Source organism: Lipotes vexillifer, unplaced genomic scaffold (genome assembly GCF_000442215.2).
Source record: "Lipotes vexillifer unplaced genomic scaffold, Lipotes_vexillifer_v1.1 scaffold611, whole genome shotgun sequence".
Taxonomy (NCBI): Eukaryota; Metazoa; Chordata; class Mammalia; order Artiodactyla; family Lipotidae; genus Lipotes; species Lipotes vexillifer.
The window spans coordinates 2,720,792-2,739,303 of record NW_006785619.1 but is presented as its reverse complement, the minus strand read 5'-3'; the positions used below and the strand labels follow the sequence as shown (position 1 = coordinate 2,739,303).

General features: G+C 47.8%; 1 protein-coding gene across 1 annotated transcript in view; it reads right to left on the bottom strand.

The window, feature by feature from the left end:
* GLP2R (glucagon like peptide 2 receptor) overlaps positions 1-18,512 on the bottom strand; it is a 46,187-nt gene that overhangs the window by 2,022 nt on the left and 25,653 nt on the right. Inside the window, exons 10-11 of the mRNA XM_007457842.1 lie at positions 10,794-10,882; positions 3,558-3,696 (exon numbers count right to left, since the gene is read on the bottom strand). Coding sequence (XP_007457904.1) covers positions 3,558-3,696; positions 10,794-10,882 — 228 coding nt within the window. The remainder of the gene's footprint in view (positions 1-3,557; positions 3,697-10,793; positions 10,883-18,512) is intronic.

Genomic DNA, 18,512 nt, shown 5'->3' with positions numbered 1-18,512 from the left:
CAGCAGGAAAGAAGAGAAAGTTGCACCCTCTTCCCTGCTTTTGCCAACTTTATAGTCAAAGTTAGCCTGGAGACACTCAAGGGCATCTTCCCAGCTACGTGGAGAGCGCCCGTCTGAGGATAAAGCCAACAGAGAGAAAAGCAGAGGCTGGAGATGGTCAGAGACAGATTTTGATGATATTGTTTGAGTACCTGGATCCAGCTATACCTGATCCTGAAATTTTCATTTTTGTGAGATAGTAAATACCCTTTTCTCTTGTCAGAATATTTCTTTTGAAAAGACAGATCATCTCATGCCTGGGGTTTACCATCACACTTAGATTAAAATACCATATCCTAACCACAGGAGGAGCTACGGTGATGTGGCCTTGTGTCTGTGTCACTGACCTCACCTTGTACCACGCTTCCCCTCAGCTACTGTATTCCAGCCACACGGACCTTCTGGGTGCCCTCAGCATCTCAAGCTAATGTATTAGACTTTGCTGTATAACTAAGTGGATCAAAACAATAAAGATTTATCGTCTCACATACTTCCTACGGGCCAAGAATCTGGCCACGGCTTAGCTGGGTATTCCCGCTCAGGGTCATTCCTCTGGTTGCAGTCAAGTTGTTGGCTGGAACTTCAGGTATCTGAAGGCTTGACTTGCTTCCAAGACAGCTCACATGCCTGGCAAGTTGGTGCTGGTTGTTGGCAGGAAACCTCCATCTCCCTCCATAGAGCTGCTTATGTGTCCTCAGGACGTGGCAGCTGGCTTCACCCAGAGGGTGTGACCCAAGGGAGCAAGGTGGAGGCCGCAACCCTTTTTATGTCCTAGCCTCAAACGTCACACACTTTCATGCCCACAATACTCTAATGGTCGCACAGGTCAACCCTATTCTGTGTGAGAGGGCACTACTCAAGTCTGTGAAAACCAAGAGGCAAAGATGACCGGGGGGCATGTTGGAGACCGGCTATCAGCTCGTTTCTTCCTCAGGTCCCGTTGTCACACTTTCTGTTTTCTGGACCATTCTTTCCTCAAATCTCTGCCTAACTGGCTTTTCAAAATTCAGGTCATAGCTCAAATATCTCCTAAAAGAGAAGTCTTTCCCCACCACTCAATTTTTGGTAGCCGTTCCAGTCACAATTACATTTCTCTATTTTATAGTCTTCAGAATGTAAATAACCAGAATTGTTCTTCATTTGTCAGCTTGGTTATTATCTGTCCCTCCCCGCCCCCTTCCCCCAACCAGAAGACCGCCTTTATCTGGTCTTTTCACTGCCAGATATTGGAAGTGAGTTGGGTAAAATAGGATTCCTCATCACAAGCGTGTCTTTCACTTCTTCAGGTCCTTGAGTCATGGTTTGAGGGACATCCCGGAGTCTGGTGACTCTCATTCTAGATGAAGCGAGTGTGAAGGGAGCGGTCCCACGAACAGATGGCTCTCACTCCGTGTGTCGCCACCACTTGGCGGTCTCTCCAAAGATCCCTTGACAGCAGGAGGCCGGTGAAATTCTCTAAGCAATAGGCCCTTGGGAGAGTGAAGGGTCCCCTAAAGCAGCAAGGAAAGGAAGCTGTTGGGTCCACTGCTAATTTCTATGATGGAGTCACTAAGATACGACCCACTGAATGTGCACCTGCACATCTGCCCAGCCGTGCTCTCACCTCTGCCTGGCGGGCTGGAGGGGAACAGCGTGGGGGTCTTTAGAAGGTGCGTGGCCTCTCTCCAGGCACAAGCTCCTAAGTGTGTTTCTAGCTCCATCTGCAGAGCTGCTCTGATTCCTCGCCTTCCTCGGTGGTGCCTGAGGTCAGGCTGCTGCAGGACCAAACGATCAGTGTGGTAGCGGGTCTCCAGAGATGGCCCCAAGGATTTCTCCCCTCCTGGTAGGCATATGTGACCCTTCACATCAAGAGATGGATCATATCTTCCCTCCCCTTGAATCTGGGATGTCCTCGTGACTCCTTCTACCAGCACAATGTGGTAAAAGTGACAGACATTCTGGGACTTCCGAGCCTTTGCCTTAAGAGGGTTGGAAGTGTCTGCTTCCTCCCTCTTAGAGCACTTGCTCTTGGGATACTGCTAAGAGTCCAGCTGCCATGCTCTGAGATGCACAAGATACGTGGAGAGGCCACATGGAGAACTTAGGTTCCTAATCGATAGCCCCAGCTGAGCTCCCAGCCAACAGCCCATGTCAACGTCCAGCCATGTGAGTGAGCTGTCTTGGACGTTCTGGCCCAAATCAAGCCTTCAGATGTTTGCAGCCCCATTCAAAGATGACATGTATCAAAAGGTTCACCCTGCTGAGTCCAGACAGCCCAGCTTACAGAATCATTCGCGATTAATAACATAGTTTCTGATTCAAGCCATAAAGTTTGGGGGGAGTGTGCTACACAGTAATGGGTGACCCAAACATGCTCCCTTGCCATGGAGTCTGATAGGCTAGGATCTGTCCTACAAAGAAATCTGTCCCACAAAGCTCTGCATGAGCGTCTTATCTTCAGCTGGCCTTGGGTGTGTGAAATCAGCTGATCAAGGGGTCACATGACCGATCAAGTCCTCAGAGGAAAAAAGGCCACCAAATACTACTGACATAACAGCTGTTATTTTTTGTTTTGTTGTTGTTGTTTCTAATTTGGGATTACTTTTTAAAGAAGATTAAGACCAAGCAACATAGGAAACCCAAGGGACTAAACTTTAGCCTTTGAAATCCCCCAAAAGATTGAAGTAACTTAAACATGGTTTCAAAATGAAAACAAGTTACCAGTGGGCGCTCTGTCTCCATTCAAAGCCACATGCAATTCAGCTCTAACAGAAGGTAAAAAGAGCCATTGTCCAGTTGCCCCTACCATACCTCAGGCTCTGTCCCCTGGGCCTTTGGTGAGTGTGGGGATTCGATGAAATTTATTTTCACCCAAATAAAGCCACTCCAGCCAGTCTCAGCCATCTGAGCCTTCGCAGCTTAGGCTCCAGACATATGAGTGGAGAAGTCATCTAGAAAGTTCAGCCCCAGCAAACATCCCTGGAGCAGAGGTGAGACATGCCTACCTGGATTCTTGACCCCCCAGAATCATGAGAAATAATAAAAATTACTGTCGTTTTAATCTGCTAAGTAATGGATGACAATTGAAGCCACGGATAACCAAAACACCCAGGTACCTTAACCACAGGCGGCCTCCTGTTTCTAGTTTCATCCCACACACATCTGTCAAAGTCCCGAGAGCCTCCTGGTCTCTACTCACTGTTCATTTTGCACAAGCCGTGCAGAGAACCCAGCAAAAATAGGCGCTTAAATAAAAGGCTTCATGCTGACACGGTGAATATGATTGTGAGTCACACCAACTATTACAGTGCAGGAAACAAACCACTTTCCCCTTCTTAGTCACCGAGTCACGCTGGCAGGATTAAAGCAACGTTTCCATCTCCACACCCTTCTAACGCCAAAGCCGATTAAATCCTACTGATAACCAGAGCTCTCTTTCCCTCTTCGGGCTCTCGCAATTTCAATTTCGAGTGTGTTCGGATCAAGGGCATTTTGTTTTCTCCAAAGCCAAGGGCATCCTTGTTCATACGTCTACTTACGTGGAAGGAGCTCAGAGTCAACTGAATGAAGAGTCGTATATATCTTGGAAATCCTTCAACTTGATCGTCCGTGATGAAAGAGAAGAGAATCTCATGAACACCCAATAAAGGAATGAGGACCAGCGTGGACTTGGCCAATCTGCAAAGAGCAATCAAATACGTGTCATGAAAGCCACCTTGGGAACAGGCAACATTTCCTGCTCTTCTGTGCATCGTTTACTGTAGCTCTAATGGCATTGATAAAGAGTTGATTTTCCCGTTTGTCTCCTTGGCTACACGTTGACTGCCTTAAGGGCCAGTGTGGTCCTGTTCACTGATGCATCCCCACACCTGACTCATGGAAGATGCTCAGAAAACATGAACTGGATGAATGAATGAATGAATGGATTCCTCCATATAATGAATGATATACCTACAGATCTTAATGTTTTGTTTGATGGATAGATTTCCATGCACATGGCTGTCACCATAGGACATTACATCCCTTACCAGGTTTGACAAGTTTCCTATTACCTGGCTAGCAGGTGCCTCTACCTCTTTCTCTATTTGGGACTTCCAGTGTCAGTGCTTTACGGAGCCCGAGAAGAGGAAGAAAATGACTTGCCCAGGGTCACGCAGCCACTAAGTGGTACCTCCCAGCCTGGAAGTGGGGCTTCTGACCTCACACTCAGGCCTTGCACACTCCAAGCAGGATTTCATCATCTGCCCCAAGCTGCCCCCAACCCTGGTGATAGCAAGGGCGGCAGGAAATGAGAAACTGATCTTCCTCGTAAAAAGCGCTGTGTGGAAGCTTGCTATTGTACACACTCTACACAAAAAAAGACAAACATTCCTTTGTACCACCCACGTGCAAATGCACAGCTGGGACCCAAACATTCCATACCGCATACTGGTGGTTCCCAAGTGGACAGACTATTAGAATTCCTTATGGAGCTTTTAAAATATATATTTTTTTATTGGTTGGCTCTCTCTATATATAGCTTCCTGAGCCCCAATGTCAACCCCCTGAATCAAAACCTCTGGAGGTTGGATTCTGGGAATGAGAATCTTTAAGGGACTCCCCACAGGATACTGACAAGCAGCCACGTTTGGGAACAAGTGCTCTTCACCACTGAGCTGCTGCTTTAATTTCAAACTAACTACATTAGCAAAGGTGACATGTTCAGGGCATAAACAAAGCTACTGTCTGATACACATTGGGAAAAAGCTTAAATCTGATGATTTTTTTTAGCCCAAGTCCTTGTCTTAAAGGGCCAAACTAGGAGAAGGTTCCTCCCCACTGAATAAAAACCCCGTGGAATTAAAGACGTGGAAACAGAGAGAGAGGGTCAGCAGCCCCTCATGGGCAGTATCTTCAAGAAGGTTTAACTTTATGCAAGAGAAAGTGCTTACTATGAAACTCGCATCTGTGAGAGTCGTTCAGATGCAGCGTTATCAATGAAACAAAAAAACTCACCTTTGTGCCCTAAAAGGACCTAAAGCCTATAACCGTTGAGTAGGAGTCACCAAGGAGAGGCACTCCCCCAGAGCAGATGGGCTGAGCGTCCCAGGGCCTCGATGGTCAAGGGGAGGCCAAGGAGTGGGGAGTCTGAGACACAGGCCCTGGTTACGTGGGTCTCCTGAGCCGAGCTCACACCTACTTGCACACCCACCCTCACCGGCGCACACTCACTTAGCTGAGCACCATCAAGGTGTCCCCAAGGGGAGACTATTTCACGAGCTCTGGGTTATGCTTGTTTGTCTAACTTCCAGGAGTGTTTTAAAACCCTGTAGCTCAGAGGTTGCCAAGTGGCAACCGTGGGTTAGAGTTGACCTGCAGACAGTCTTTGCTTATGCTAGGTAGTGATTTTTGCTATTGGAGCCATCCTTAAAAAAATAAGGTGATTTCAAGCAAAGGGGTCCAGATCTTCAGCTTCCTTTGAAACATGGGGAGATCTGGCCATGCTGGGCCCCAGTTCCGGCTTGGCAATCGTCGGTTACAGCCTTTAGAGGGAACCCGCATTCTCCAACCCAACCAGCCTCCTTGGCCCTTGCAAGTGTGTGAGTCTGCGACCCTTGCTCTGCGTTATATGGGTTTTAAAGACACATACTTACATGCAGACCCACGTCTTACCATCAGCTTATTCTTGGGGCCATGCTACTACGTTATGCTTTTAAAATAAACTTTTCATTTTGGCATAATGTTAGATCTACAGAAAAGTAGCAAAGATCATGTAGAGAGTACCCACATACCCTTCACTGAGTTTCCCCTAATGTGAAAACCCTCCAGAACCATGGTACCTTTGGCAACACTAAGAAGCTAACGTTGGCATATGGCCAATAGCCATACTCCAGACTTTATCCAGATTTCACCAGTTTTTCCACTAATGTCCTTTTCACATTCCAGAATCCAATCCAAGATCCCACACTTAGGACAGGAGGATTTTTAAGGAATGATCATCTTTTTATGAGGTTTTGGGCCATTTTAGTACCTGCCACCTCTCTGGGTGGATGTCAGAAGGAATTTCCCACTCCTCACCTGATTCTCAATTCTCCTTGGACAAAGGACTATTTGCCTCTGTGTTCAGATGAAAATCCATAAATATCTATAGCAGCATCCTCTTATGAACTGTGTTTATGCCTGTTTCTCATCTACAGTCATTTGTTTATTTAAATGGTTTAGTTTATTGCCGTCGGTTAGCTCTTCAACAGATATTGGGCATCTGCTCCGGACGTATGATCAAGCAGGAGGATCTGGGGCCAAAGGCAAAGGGACACGGGGCAGAACCTGGGGCCTGGGTTCAAATCCCAGCTCCACCAATTGCTAGCGATGTGGCCCTGGGAAAATTATTTAACCTCTCTATCTGTAAAAATGAGGATTATACTACTAATAATATCATCTGAAATGTTAAAATAATTATAAAAATATTAGTAGCAGTAACTCCTGACAGTGTCATTGTAAGGGATAAATAACATGGGGCCAACCCTCAGAATGAATGGTACCCGATACGTGATGTGCAATCAACAACATTTAGCTGCTGTCACCGTTTTTAAAGCATCTGTCCCTGTCCTCAAGTTGCTCACAACCTCAGTGACTTGGATTATTTTTCTTCCACTTGTGACATTTTTCTGAAAGTTCTTTCAGAAAGGGGTCTGGGGTTTTGCATGTTGAGAAATGATTCTCCTTTATAAGTTCCTTAAGAGTTCTGCCCCATGCATCACACGGAAAGTTAAGATCGTTTATCTAGGAGGAGAGAGCCACCTCCATGCCGGGAACCACAAAGAACAGAGAACTCCCTCCCAGCTGAGGGTCCACTGGTGTCTGTCCACAATCCAGGGACATTGCTTTTTCTCCAGGCTTGGCTCAGCTGTCCGTGTCCAGACCAGGCAGGCAGCTGGGCTGTTTACAATTTCCTTCTTGAATGACAGAAGCCGGGGGCTGAGGGCTAGGACTGCAAAAGGTCTCCAGCTCCTAGCCACTTGCCTCTTTGGCAAGTGTTTAATTTAAACTTCCCTAAAATATACTCCTGGGTGGGGGTGGGGGGGTGCAAATCTTGAGAGCTACATTCTGAAAGTTTTCAAAATCTGGGAGAGTTGTAGGCCGGGCTGTTCCTACCAGTTAGGACAAAATGCATTTGGGGCCCATTGCCCCTTCCTCCTTCCCCCCTGTAGCAGGGGGCCCTAATGGAAGGGGACGCGGAAGAGGAGAACCTTTCAACGTGGAGGAGGGCAGTGTGAGCTGGGGGCGCTCATGATCCTTTGGGGTGACGGGAAGCAGCCTTCCCAGAACTTAGAAATGAGGAAGTTAGCACTGCTGTGACAAGGAGATGGGCAAATGTGCTTCTCGACGCTGTAGGATTCGCTGGCCCAGAGAGTAAAATAAGGTGGCCTGGATGTGTCCTAAGAGACAGAGCCCTGACTTTTTGCTAATTAATAAGCATAAGCTAATCAATTGTACTGCACTCTGCATGGAGAAAGAATAAACAGAAAGCAGATGGCCAACCAAAATGGCAGGAAAAGCCACAAAGAAGCAGGAAGTTCTCAGTACTCATCCGGCCCTATGGGTGGAGACTCTGGGGAATGAACCTCCCTCTCACCGGGACGGGTGCACCACAGGGCAGTGGTGGTTTCTCAGGCCACCGTCAGTGATCCTTCAACACCAACCACTTTACTTTGATGACGTGATCACCAAGCAGCATTCTGGTGACTGCTTTGGATTTCTGGATCTTCTGGTGTCAACTTTACAAGGAGTGCAGGCACTAGCAGGAACGTCCCACTCCCACTTTTCACAGAATCTAAGAATGAATAATCGCATAGTCTGGTTTGTATATCAGTCTCTTGTGAGTTCAGTCGGACTTAGCCCTCCAAAGTCTCAGCCACTTTGGCCACTCGCAGCCAAGGTCTCCCCAGGACAGTCCGCAGGTGGTAGATATCAAACTCGCCAAGGTGAGGTGTCTCACGCTGGGAGGCCTCCAGGTAGGCAGGCACCCAGGTTCCTCTTTTCGAGATTTTACCTTGAATAAGGATGGGGAAGTTTCCAGACAGATCGTCTATGCCAGGCAGGGTTACTCTGTCTCTCCCCAAAATAGCTGCCCTGAATCACCGCTCAGCCATGAAGGTCTCCCCAGTATATTGATTTACACTTCCGGAGATAATTGCCTCCTAACTGGGTGTGCACACTTCAGGGCTGTACGAGGAAATCCATTTGGTGTTGGAAGAATATATAATAAGAGAGGATAACAGAAGTTCTGTGTGTGTTAAGTTTTTATCTATCCTTTATAATTTTCTCTATTTTGGTGTATCACATACGTAGTAGTTCAGTAGACCATGAATACATATGATGAGTGACATCATTCTTTACTAATAGAGACACGTGATCAGAAAAGTTTGAAAGGGACTTCCCTGGTGGCGCAGTGGTTAAGAATCTGCCTGCCAATGCAGGGGACATGGGTTCAAGCCCTGGTCCTGGGAGATCCCACATGCCGCGCAGCAACTAAGCCCGTGTGCCGCAACTACTGAACCTGCGCTCTAGAGCCCGCGCACCACAACTACTGAGCCCGCGCACCACAACTACTGAAGCCCCGTGCCTAGAGCCCACGCTCCTCAGCAAGAGAAGCCACCGCAACGAGAAGCCGCGCACCGCAACGAAGAGTAGCCCCCGCTCGCCACAACTAGAGAAAGCCCGTGTGCAGCAATGAAGACCCCCAACACAGCCAAAAATTAATTAATTAATTAATTTTTTAAAAAAAGTTTGAGAGCCACCGTCTTGGGTAACTCTAGAGAAGAGCCTGGAAAAGAGGCTGTCAAGGCTGCTTAGAAGCAGCCATTTGCCATGGCCTGACCAGAAAACTCCATGCGTTGTTTCACTAGAACATCTGGTACTGTGGTGCCCCGACTCTGGCTGTGTATCAGAATCTTCTAGGAACTCTCCTGTAAGAAGTCCCTGTGCGGGGCTCCAACCCTCAGTTACTGAATCAAATATCCAGTACAAGAGCTCACACATCAGGGCTTTTGGCCGGCTGTCTGGTGATGCTTAAAATAGCCAGGATGGAAAACTACCGTAGGGGCCACTGTGGGTCTGAAGCTCGGGGATGGCCCCAGCAGTACATGGTGGGCTTTGGAGGCACAAAGTGGCAGGGTTTAGGCTCTCAGTCTGTATGGAAAGTGGTGCCTTGGCGTTCGTCTGCCCCGTTTCTCTCTCCCGGGAGTGCTGTCCTCTGTTGGGTTTCCATGGTGCCTGGGTTTCCCCTGTGCCTCGTTAGTGAGAGGATTCCCTCCCTAAATGGACCCAGGCAGGGTAGGTGGGAGAAGCCCTGCTCCTGGCCCTGGACCTCCATCCTCACAGAGTGGTGAGAGGCTGAGCCTTGGGAAAAGGGCCAGAGAGCCTGTCAGCCACTTGGAGGCTCGGCCACAGGCGCCGAGAAAGACGGCGTAGCTCTGTGTGGTCCAGGCCAGCCCAAGTGTCCCAGGGCCAGGGGCAGGCTGTGCGATATTAGAGCCAACACCGTACATATTTGCCTGGTCCTGAACGGTGCGTTTACCCTTCGGGAACTCCCGGGGGTGGTGGGGGTTAGGTTGACAGGATTTGGGGTCTGGACACCCGAGGCAAATACCACTCACCACATCTGATTAGACTGGGACAGGCGTAACTAGGACCTCCTTTAATCCTGATCACAGGCAGAGGATGGGTCTGGGGTGACGCTCCCACGTGACATACCAGAAAGCAGACCCGGGGAGGCCAAGCAACTTGCCCAAGGTCAGTCTGGGGTCAACGCCAGCATCAGCCCCCCTGACGCATGTTCCACGCCCACATCCCCGTCCTTGGCGAGTTAGAAAGTGTGCTCCTCACAGATGGGGCCCCCATCCTATTTACCTTTTGTTTGAAGCACAGTGCCAAGCGCATTTTAGACATTCATTCAATGTTTGTCAGATAACTGGACAAACTACCTTCCCGGCACACCTGGCTCGAGGCCCGTTCTGGCCTTAGGGAGAAGCTGAGGTAGAGCCACCCTCACTCACACCTCCACCCCTACCACGAGGACTAAAATCTCTACCATGGGAGAGGAACTCTGGGTTAAAACCCTCTGTCCCCAAGAAGTGCACACGTCCTACAGAAAGCAGAGTAACTGGGAAAGGTGGGAGGGAGCCCTTTCTCTCTCACTCATTCATCATTTGAGTGACAGCAATGCAGAGCTCAATAAACACCCAGGATCTGACTTACTCTGCGATGGGACCTCTGTCACCATGGAAAGCAGAACACGGGATGCAGCAAAGTCACAAAGAAAGCGTGACTGTGTGAAGAATGTTCCCTTGGACTCCAAAAGTTTGTGGTTGTATTACTCAAGGTCTTAAAAACACCCAAATACTCCCTCCTGAGTTACAATATATCCTTTATTCTGTTGCCTCAACTCCTTCCCGAAGGAAGGCAACTGTCAAACTCCCCTTCATGTGACTCTTTCCTGTCCCCGTAAAGCACCCATTCTTAGGAGCATTTTAACAGTGTCCTGCTGGGGAATGTGTGTGCCCTTTACTACTCACCACTGATTTCATTTTCATGGGCTCAGAAGGTCCTCATCTTTGGCAAAAGCCCTACGTGATCCCACGACGCCTTTTTCAGAGGGGCTCTTGCTGACACCCTTGTGTCCGGAGATAAACGTACTAATGCAGTGTTCCCCCCCTTCCTGGGATATTAGCCAGAACAGCCAAAAGGGGTTAAAATAATCTTGGGCTCTTGGGTACTGGCCTCAGGCCACTCACCTGTATTTATAATCTCTGAAGCACATTTGATGAGCTTTGAGCTTAGAAATGAGAAGCTTGAGAATTTTCAAGAAGATGAAGAAATTGACCTTGAAAAAAACACAGATATGAGTAAGTGATGTGGCTAGGAATATCAAGGTCACCCTGGACCCGCCATCAGATCCTTGTTCAGGGAAATCAGGGGCAGTTTGGTAGTCAGCTGGTCAGGTGGCAAGTGGTCAGGGTAATCCCCACTCTCCCTAAGGCCATCTCAACTGAGAGCCTAGAAAAGACCCTAAAAAGCCACCTAGTTTATTCTTCTGCCTCCAGGAGACCCAACAGCTGTCTGAGAAAGGCAGATGGACATTTACATTATTATTTTTTAAATTTGTTTTGTTAACGTCTTTATTGGAGTATAATTGCTTTACAATGGTGTGTTAGTTTCTGCGTTATAACAAAGTGAATCAGTTATACATATACATATGTTCCCATATCTCTTCCCTCTTGCGTCTCCCTCCCTCCCACCCTCCCTATCCCACCCCTCTAGGTGATCACAAAGCACTGAGAGCTGATCTCCCTGTGCTATGCGGCTGTTTCCCACTAGCTATCTATTTTACCTTTGGTAGTGTATATATGTCCATGCCACTCTCTCACTTCGTCCCAGCTTACCCTTCCCTCTCCCCGTGTCCTCAAGTCCATTCTATACGTCTGCGTCTTTATTCCTGCCCTGCCCCTAGGTTCATCAGTACCGTTTTTTTTTTTTTTTTTTTTTTTTTAGATTCCATATATATGTGTTAGCATATGGTATTTGTTTTCCTCTTTCTGACTTCACTCTGTATGACGGACTCTAGGTCCATCCACCTCATTACAGATAACTCAATTTCGTTCCTTTTTATGGCTGAGTAATATTCCATTGTGTATATGTGCCACATCTTTATCCATTTATCTGTCGATGGACACTTAGGTTGCTTCCATGTCCTGTCACAGGGCTGCAGTGAACATTGTGGTATGTATATATATATATATTTTTTCTTTTTTTAAATTTATTTATTTTATTTATTTATTTTTTGGCAGCATTGGGTCTTCGTTCTGTGCACAGGCTTCCTCTAGTTGTGGTGAGCAGGGGCTACTCTTTGTTGTGGTGCGCGGGCTTCTCATAGCGGTGGCTTCTCTTGTTGCGGAGCACGGGCTCTAGGCGCACGGGCTTCAGTAGTTGTAGCACATGGGCTCAGTAGTTGTGGCTCGCAGGCTCTAGAGCGCAGGCTCAGTAGTTGTGGTGCACTGGCTTAGTTGCCCCACAGCATGTGGGATCTTCCCGGACCAGGGCTCGAACCCATGTCCCTGCCAATCCCCTGCATTGGCAGGTGGACTCTTAACCACTGTGCCACCAGGGAAGCCCTCATGTATCTTTTCGAATCATGGTTTTCTCAGGGTATATGTCCAGTAGTGGGATTGCTGGGTCATATGGTAGTTCTATTTTTAGTTTTTTAAGGAGCCTCCATACTGTTCTCCATAGTGGCTGTAACAATTTACATTCCCACCAACAGTTCAGGAGGGTTCTCTTTTCTCCACACCCTCTCCAGCGTTTATTGTTTCTAAATTTTTTGACGATGGCCATTCTGGCCGTCGTGAGGTGATACCTCATTGTGGGTTTTTTTTTTTCAAATAGATTTATTTATATCTATTTTATTTATTTATTTAATTTATTTTTGGCTGTGTTGGGTCTTCGTTGCTGCACGCGGGCTTTCTCTAGTTGTGGCGAGCGGGGGCTACTCTTCGTTGTGGTGCGCAGGCTTCTCATTGTGGTGGCTTCTCGTTGCAGAGCAGGGACTCTAGGTGCACTGCCTTCAGTAGTTGTGGCACGTGGGCTCAGCAGTTGTGGCTCGCAGGCTCTAGAGCGCAGGCTCAGTAGTTGTGGCGCACGGGCTTAGTTGCTCCGCGGCATGTGGGATCTTCCCGGACCAGGGATCGAACCCGTGTCCCCTGCGTTGGCAGGCGGATTCTTAACCACTGTGCCATTGGGGAAGCCCCCTCTTTGTGGTTTTGATTTGCACTTCTCTAATGATTAGTCATGTTGAGCATCTTTTCATGTGTTTGTTGGCCATCTGTAGGTCTACTCCGGAGAAATGTCTATTTAGGTCTTCTGCCTATTTTTGGATTGGGTTGTTTTTTTGATATTGAGCTGCATGAGCTGCTTGTATATTTTGGAGATTAATCCTTTGTCAGTTGTTTCATTTGCAAATATTTTCTCCCATTCTGAGGGCTGTCTTTTTGTCTTGTTTATGGTTTCCTTTGCTGTGCAAAAGCTTTTAAGTTTCATTAGGTCCCATTTGTTTATTATTTTATTTCCATTACTCTAGGAGGTGGATCAAAAAGGATCTTGCTGTGATTTATGTCACAGAGTGTTCTGCCTATGTTTTCCTCTAACATAGGCAGAAGTGTCTGGTCTTACATTTAGGTCTTTGATCCATTTTTAGTTTATTTTTGTGTTTGGTGTTAGGGAGTGTTCCAATTTCATTCTTTTACACGTAGCTGTCCAGTTTTCCCAGCACCACTTATTGAAGGGGCTGTCTGTTCTCCATCGTATATTCCTGCCCCTTTTGTCAAAGATAAAGTGACCATATGTGCGTGGGTTTATCTCTGGGCTTTCTATCCTGTACCACTGATCTATATTTCTGTTTTTATGCCAGTACCATACTATCTCGATTACTGTAGCTTTGTAGCTTTCTGAAGTCAGGGAGCCTGATTCCTCCAGCTCCATTTTTCTTTCTCAAGGTTGCTTTGGCTATGCAGGGTCTTTTGTGTTTCCATACAAATTGTGAAATATTTTGTTCTAGTTCTGTGAAAAATGCCATTGGTAATTTGATAGGGATTGCATTGAATCTGCAGATTGCTTTGGGTAGTATAGTCATTTTCACAATGTTGATTCTTCCAATCCAAGAACATGGTATATCTCTCCATCTGTTTGTATCATCTTTGACTTCTTTCATCGGTGTCTTATAGTTTTCTGCATACAGGTCTTTTGTCTCCTTAGGTAGGTTTATGCCTAGGTATTTTATTCTTTTTGTTGCAGTGGTAAATGGGAGTGTTTCCTTCATTTCTCTTTCTACATTATTATTTTTAATTAACAGGTACTGAGTACTTACCATGCCAGGCACTGGGCTAACTTTCCATACATTATTTTATTTAATCCTCACAACAACCCTCTGAGGAAGCCACACTATTTTAATGCCATGATACAATGAGGAAAGAGAGGCACAGAGGAGACAAGTACTATTCCCAAGTTTGCACAGCTAGTAAGTGGCTGAGCTGGTAATTAATTAAATTCAGATTTGTCTAATTACAACCTTCCCTTCACTTAAACAGAATCCCACACTGCCTCCCACTGTAAAGAACTCCAGGTCTATTGATGTTGAACTTGAGGACCTGTTGCTGCCACGGAATTCACTGGAAAGCGCACGTTCTCTACTCTCTAGATGACTTTCCACAACTGTCATGAACTGGGAAAATTCGACCCTTGGTATCAGCTTTGGTAGAGATTTTAAAATATGTCTGCATAGGGAGGGGCTTCCCTGGTGGCGCAGTGGTTGGGAGTCCGCCGGCCGATGCGGGGGACGCGGGTTCGTGCCCCGGTCCGGGAGGATCCCACCTGCCGCGGAGCGGCTGGGCCCGTGAGCCGTGGCCGCTGAGCCTGCGCGTCCGGAGCCTGTGCTCCGCAGCGGGAGGGGCCACGACAGTGAGAGGCCCGCGTACCGCAAAAAACAAAACAACAACAACAACAACAAAGTGTCTGCAGATTCTTCGACACTTCTCCCTTCAAAAGGCAGAGCCTAATGAGCCTTTTCTCTCTGGGATGTGAACCAGTTCAGTTATTTGCATGTAATGAAAAGAATATGGTAGAAGTGATGCTGTGAGTTCTGAGGCTAGGTCCTCAAAAGGATGGCTTCCACCCGGTTCTCTCTCTCTCCCTCTCTCTCTGGGGAAAACCAGCCACCATGTTGTGAGGACGCCCAAGCAGCCCGTGGAGAGACCCATGTGGGGAGATTGAGTCCTCCGACCAACAACCAGCACCACTTGCCAGCATGTGTGTGAGCCCCTTAGAAGCTGATATTCCAGCCCCAGGCTTCAGATGGCTGCAGCCCTGGCCAACCTCTAGACAGCAACCTCATGAGAGGTCATGGACCGCTGGAAATGCAGAACAGCAGGTGGTCAAACATAAGCAGGGCTTGGAGAATGAGAACAGAGTTTATGAGACGTGAGACTGGAGCGGGAAGGAGGGCCAGGTCCTGCGGAGCCTTTCACGGCCACGCTAAGGAGTTTGGGTTTTCTTCTGAAAACAGGGATGATAGATTTCAAGCTGGCAAGTGACCTGATCAGATTTGCATTTCTGCATTTCAGAAAGCTCATTTTAGCAGCAAGCGTGGAGACTAGACTGAATGAAGGCAAAGCTGGAGGAAGGGAGACCAACTGGGAGGCAGTTTCAGAGTTCCTGGGGAGGATGATGGAGAGGTGACGTAAAGAGCAGCCCTGGTGGTTCAGCGATGGAGAGGAGATGGATTAGAAATTATTGAGGAGTTTGAGTCGGATGACCTTTGTTACCGGCTGGATGGGAGATCAAGGATGACCCCAAGGTTTCATGGCAGATCTCAATGTGTGGTCGTGCCATTCCCCAAGAGAATGACCACACAGAGAAGGAAGAGCACTGGGGGGGAGGGGGACCTAGAAGTTTTGGACACAAGAGATGTCCCAAGGCAGTGAGATATTTACGTCTGGACCTCAGCAAGGAGGTCCCAGTCAGAGCATGGAGCCACTGGAGTTGGTGAGATTGTCCAGGGAGGCTGTGGAGACTGGGAGGAAAAGAGGGTTCTGAGAATTGCCCTGTAATGAAGGGAAAGGTAGAGGAAATGGAGACATCAAAGGAGATTAAGAAAGAGGAGCCAGGGCAGTCGGAGTGCGGCACAAGGATGTGGTTTCCTGGAAGCTCACAATGGGTAGAATTTTAAAAAGGTTTAAGTGCGACCATAATTTGAAGGCGAAGTAAGACCACACTTAGCAACAGGGAGCTCACTTAAGAGAAGCTGCGGGAGACAGGAGACAGCAAGTGTAGACCACATTGAAGAGACTTGACTGCAAAAGGAAGCAGACTGATAGAACAGTAGTTGGCAAGGGCTGCGGAATGGAGATAATGTCTCTCAACTGAATTGTAGGGCTAATAGTGGTTTGGGGGTACGGTTGTTTCTAAAATTGAAAAGACTTAAAAATGCCTCTATGCAATGGAGAAAGAGCCCATAGGGACGGTGGTTGGGTGACAATTAACGGAGTAAAGTCTCTGCAGACACTGAACCAGCACAATACTGATGCCCTTGTCTTAACCACAGATTGAAACACGAGCTGCAGAATCCAACACGTACCTGTTATTACTTGTCTTATTGGCCTCGGGAGAATCAATGCGCAAAGCTAAGAGGATAGAGTTTCAGGCAAGAGGCTATTCATCCAATCCACAAGCCAACGGGGATAATGGAGATCGCCAGCCAAAAGTATTTAGTAACAGAACACTTAAATACAAACTAAGTGTAACCAAGTAATTTATCCCATTTAATGGGATATCTGTTTTTCATCACAAAGAGAAAACGCTGTGTCCTTGGCTTAGTGACTTGTTAAACTCAGGCTTTTTTCTTACAAAGCAAGCCTAACACGGGAAAGGCACATATTTCAGTAAATTAATTTCAACCAGGACTGTCTCCTAGGAAATGAAGGCTTGTGATGAGAAGCCTGTTGATTCACTGTTCTTTGTGTCTTCCAGAGACCAGACAAGAGAAAATGGGCATCAACCACTGGGCTATATGGAGGAAGCACTTCTTAACTGCCACAGAATGAAACACCAGCCTGGTGGACCACAGAACCTCCATCCATCCAGGTGCCCCAGAAGACAGGGGTCAGCAATCACATTTGGATGGGGCTGTTTGTGATTTGTGTACCAGCAGGAAAGGGGCTGAAGGAGGAAATTTTTTTTTTTTTTTTTTTTTGTAGAAAAAAGAGAGTTTCCTTGCCTCTGGCATTTAGGAGAGGGGGAAGGGGGAAATTTTTTTTTTTTTTTTTTTGCAGCAAACAGAGGGTTTATTTGCAAGGTAGCCAAGCAAGGAGACAGGAGAACACATCTCAAATCCACCTCCCCAAGGCAAGAAGCTTGGGGTATTTGTATAGGATAACCAGTAAAGAAGCAGGGCGGTCTGAGGACTGGGGAGTGCACAGAAAGGCGATTAGAAAAAGGTACAAAAATCCTCGTTCTGCGCAAGTGTCGGAAATTTTTAAAGAACCCGGCCAACCCCTCTTGGATTCTGTGACCAGATGTGGGTCACTTAGGACCCCAAACACATAAGGCTCCTTTTCAGGTCCTAGATGATACAGAATGCATATGATCAGATGTACCATTCTTGGTGACATTTCTTTGGCACCACGCCAGCTGCCATGCTCATATCTGGGTCTACAAGTTGGCAGAGGTGGTTGCCAGCACAGTGGGGACTCGGAGGTAGGTCTCGTGTACCCCTAACTCCTCCATCTTCCCCCCAAGCCCCTCCTCCCCTGGCCCGCTATCTAGACGAAAATGCCTACATTAGAGCTACTCCTTTGTCCCCAAGAGCCCTGCTGAAGGGCACATGCACTTAGCCTTTAATAAAGGGTTCAGTCTGCAAGGAGGAAGAGCTCACCAGGCAGACGTAGGGCCGTCAGGTGGGCATTCCAGGCAGAGAGGCAGCGTGTGCGAAGGCACGGGAGGCATGAACATCAGCATGGATTCGGGGGAACTGTGCATTTCTCCATATAAATGGAGCACGGGGTGCTTGTGGTTGGATGGGAATGGCAATACGTACCATAGGAAGGCGTTTGGAACCCCGCCCAAGGGCAGTAATGAGCCATTAAGAAGTCACACGCAGAAGAGAAACACAGCCAAATTTTGCTCAAGGAAGACCACTCTGGCTGCCATACAGAGGATGCACTGCCAGGGGCAGGAATGAGCAAAGGAGACCAAGCTTTTGCAAAGGTCTGCATGAGAAACCCCAAGGGGCTGAAGGAGAACAATGACAATGGATTGAGGAGAAGGAGGAAGCCTGGAGGGACCTTCAGGGGAAGAACTGACAAGACTTGAAGTCTGGCTGGAGGCTGTAGTGAGGCAGGAGACAGAAGCCAGGAGGGCGCCCAGGTTTCCGGCTTGGGTGCCTGGTAGATGGATGGTGGTGTCGTTCACCGTGGGGGTGAACAGGAGGAAGAGGGGCTGTGGATGGGAGGACAAGGAAGCACTGTGAGCTAAGGTGATTCTGGCCACTTCTGTGGAGCTGGCCACGACTGGAGCTGTAGAAACAACAGCATGTGAAGGTCGGTTCATCCAAGATGAAAAGACAGAGCACATTCTCTAGCCCTGGCAGGACAAAAGGTGGCTCTAGGAACTAGGAAGCACCCCTGGAGAAACCAGCACGCAGGTCAGCCAGCCATGGACAACCAAGCAGCGAGGTTCAGAGCAATTGTTCCAGCCCTGGCCACGGATTAGAATCACTGCCCAGGTACTGCCTCCAGAATTTCGGATGAAATCCTCTGGGGTATGAGCCACCACGATGTTTCTAACGCACAGCCGGTTTTGAGAACCGCTGGTGTGTGGGCACAGAGCTTCATAAACATTACTGTGCACCCAGTGCCCAGGAATCCTGTTACAATGAAGAGTCTGATCCTGCAGGTCTGGGGTGGGGC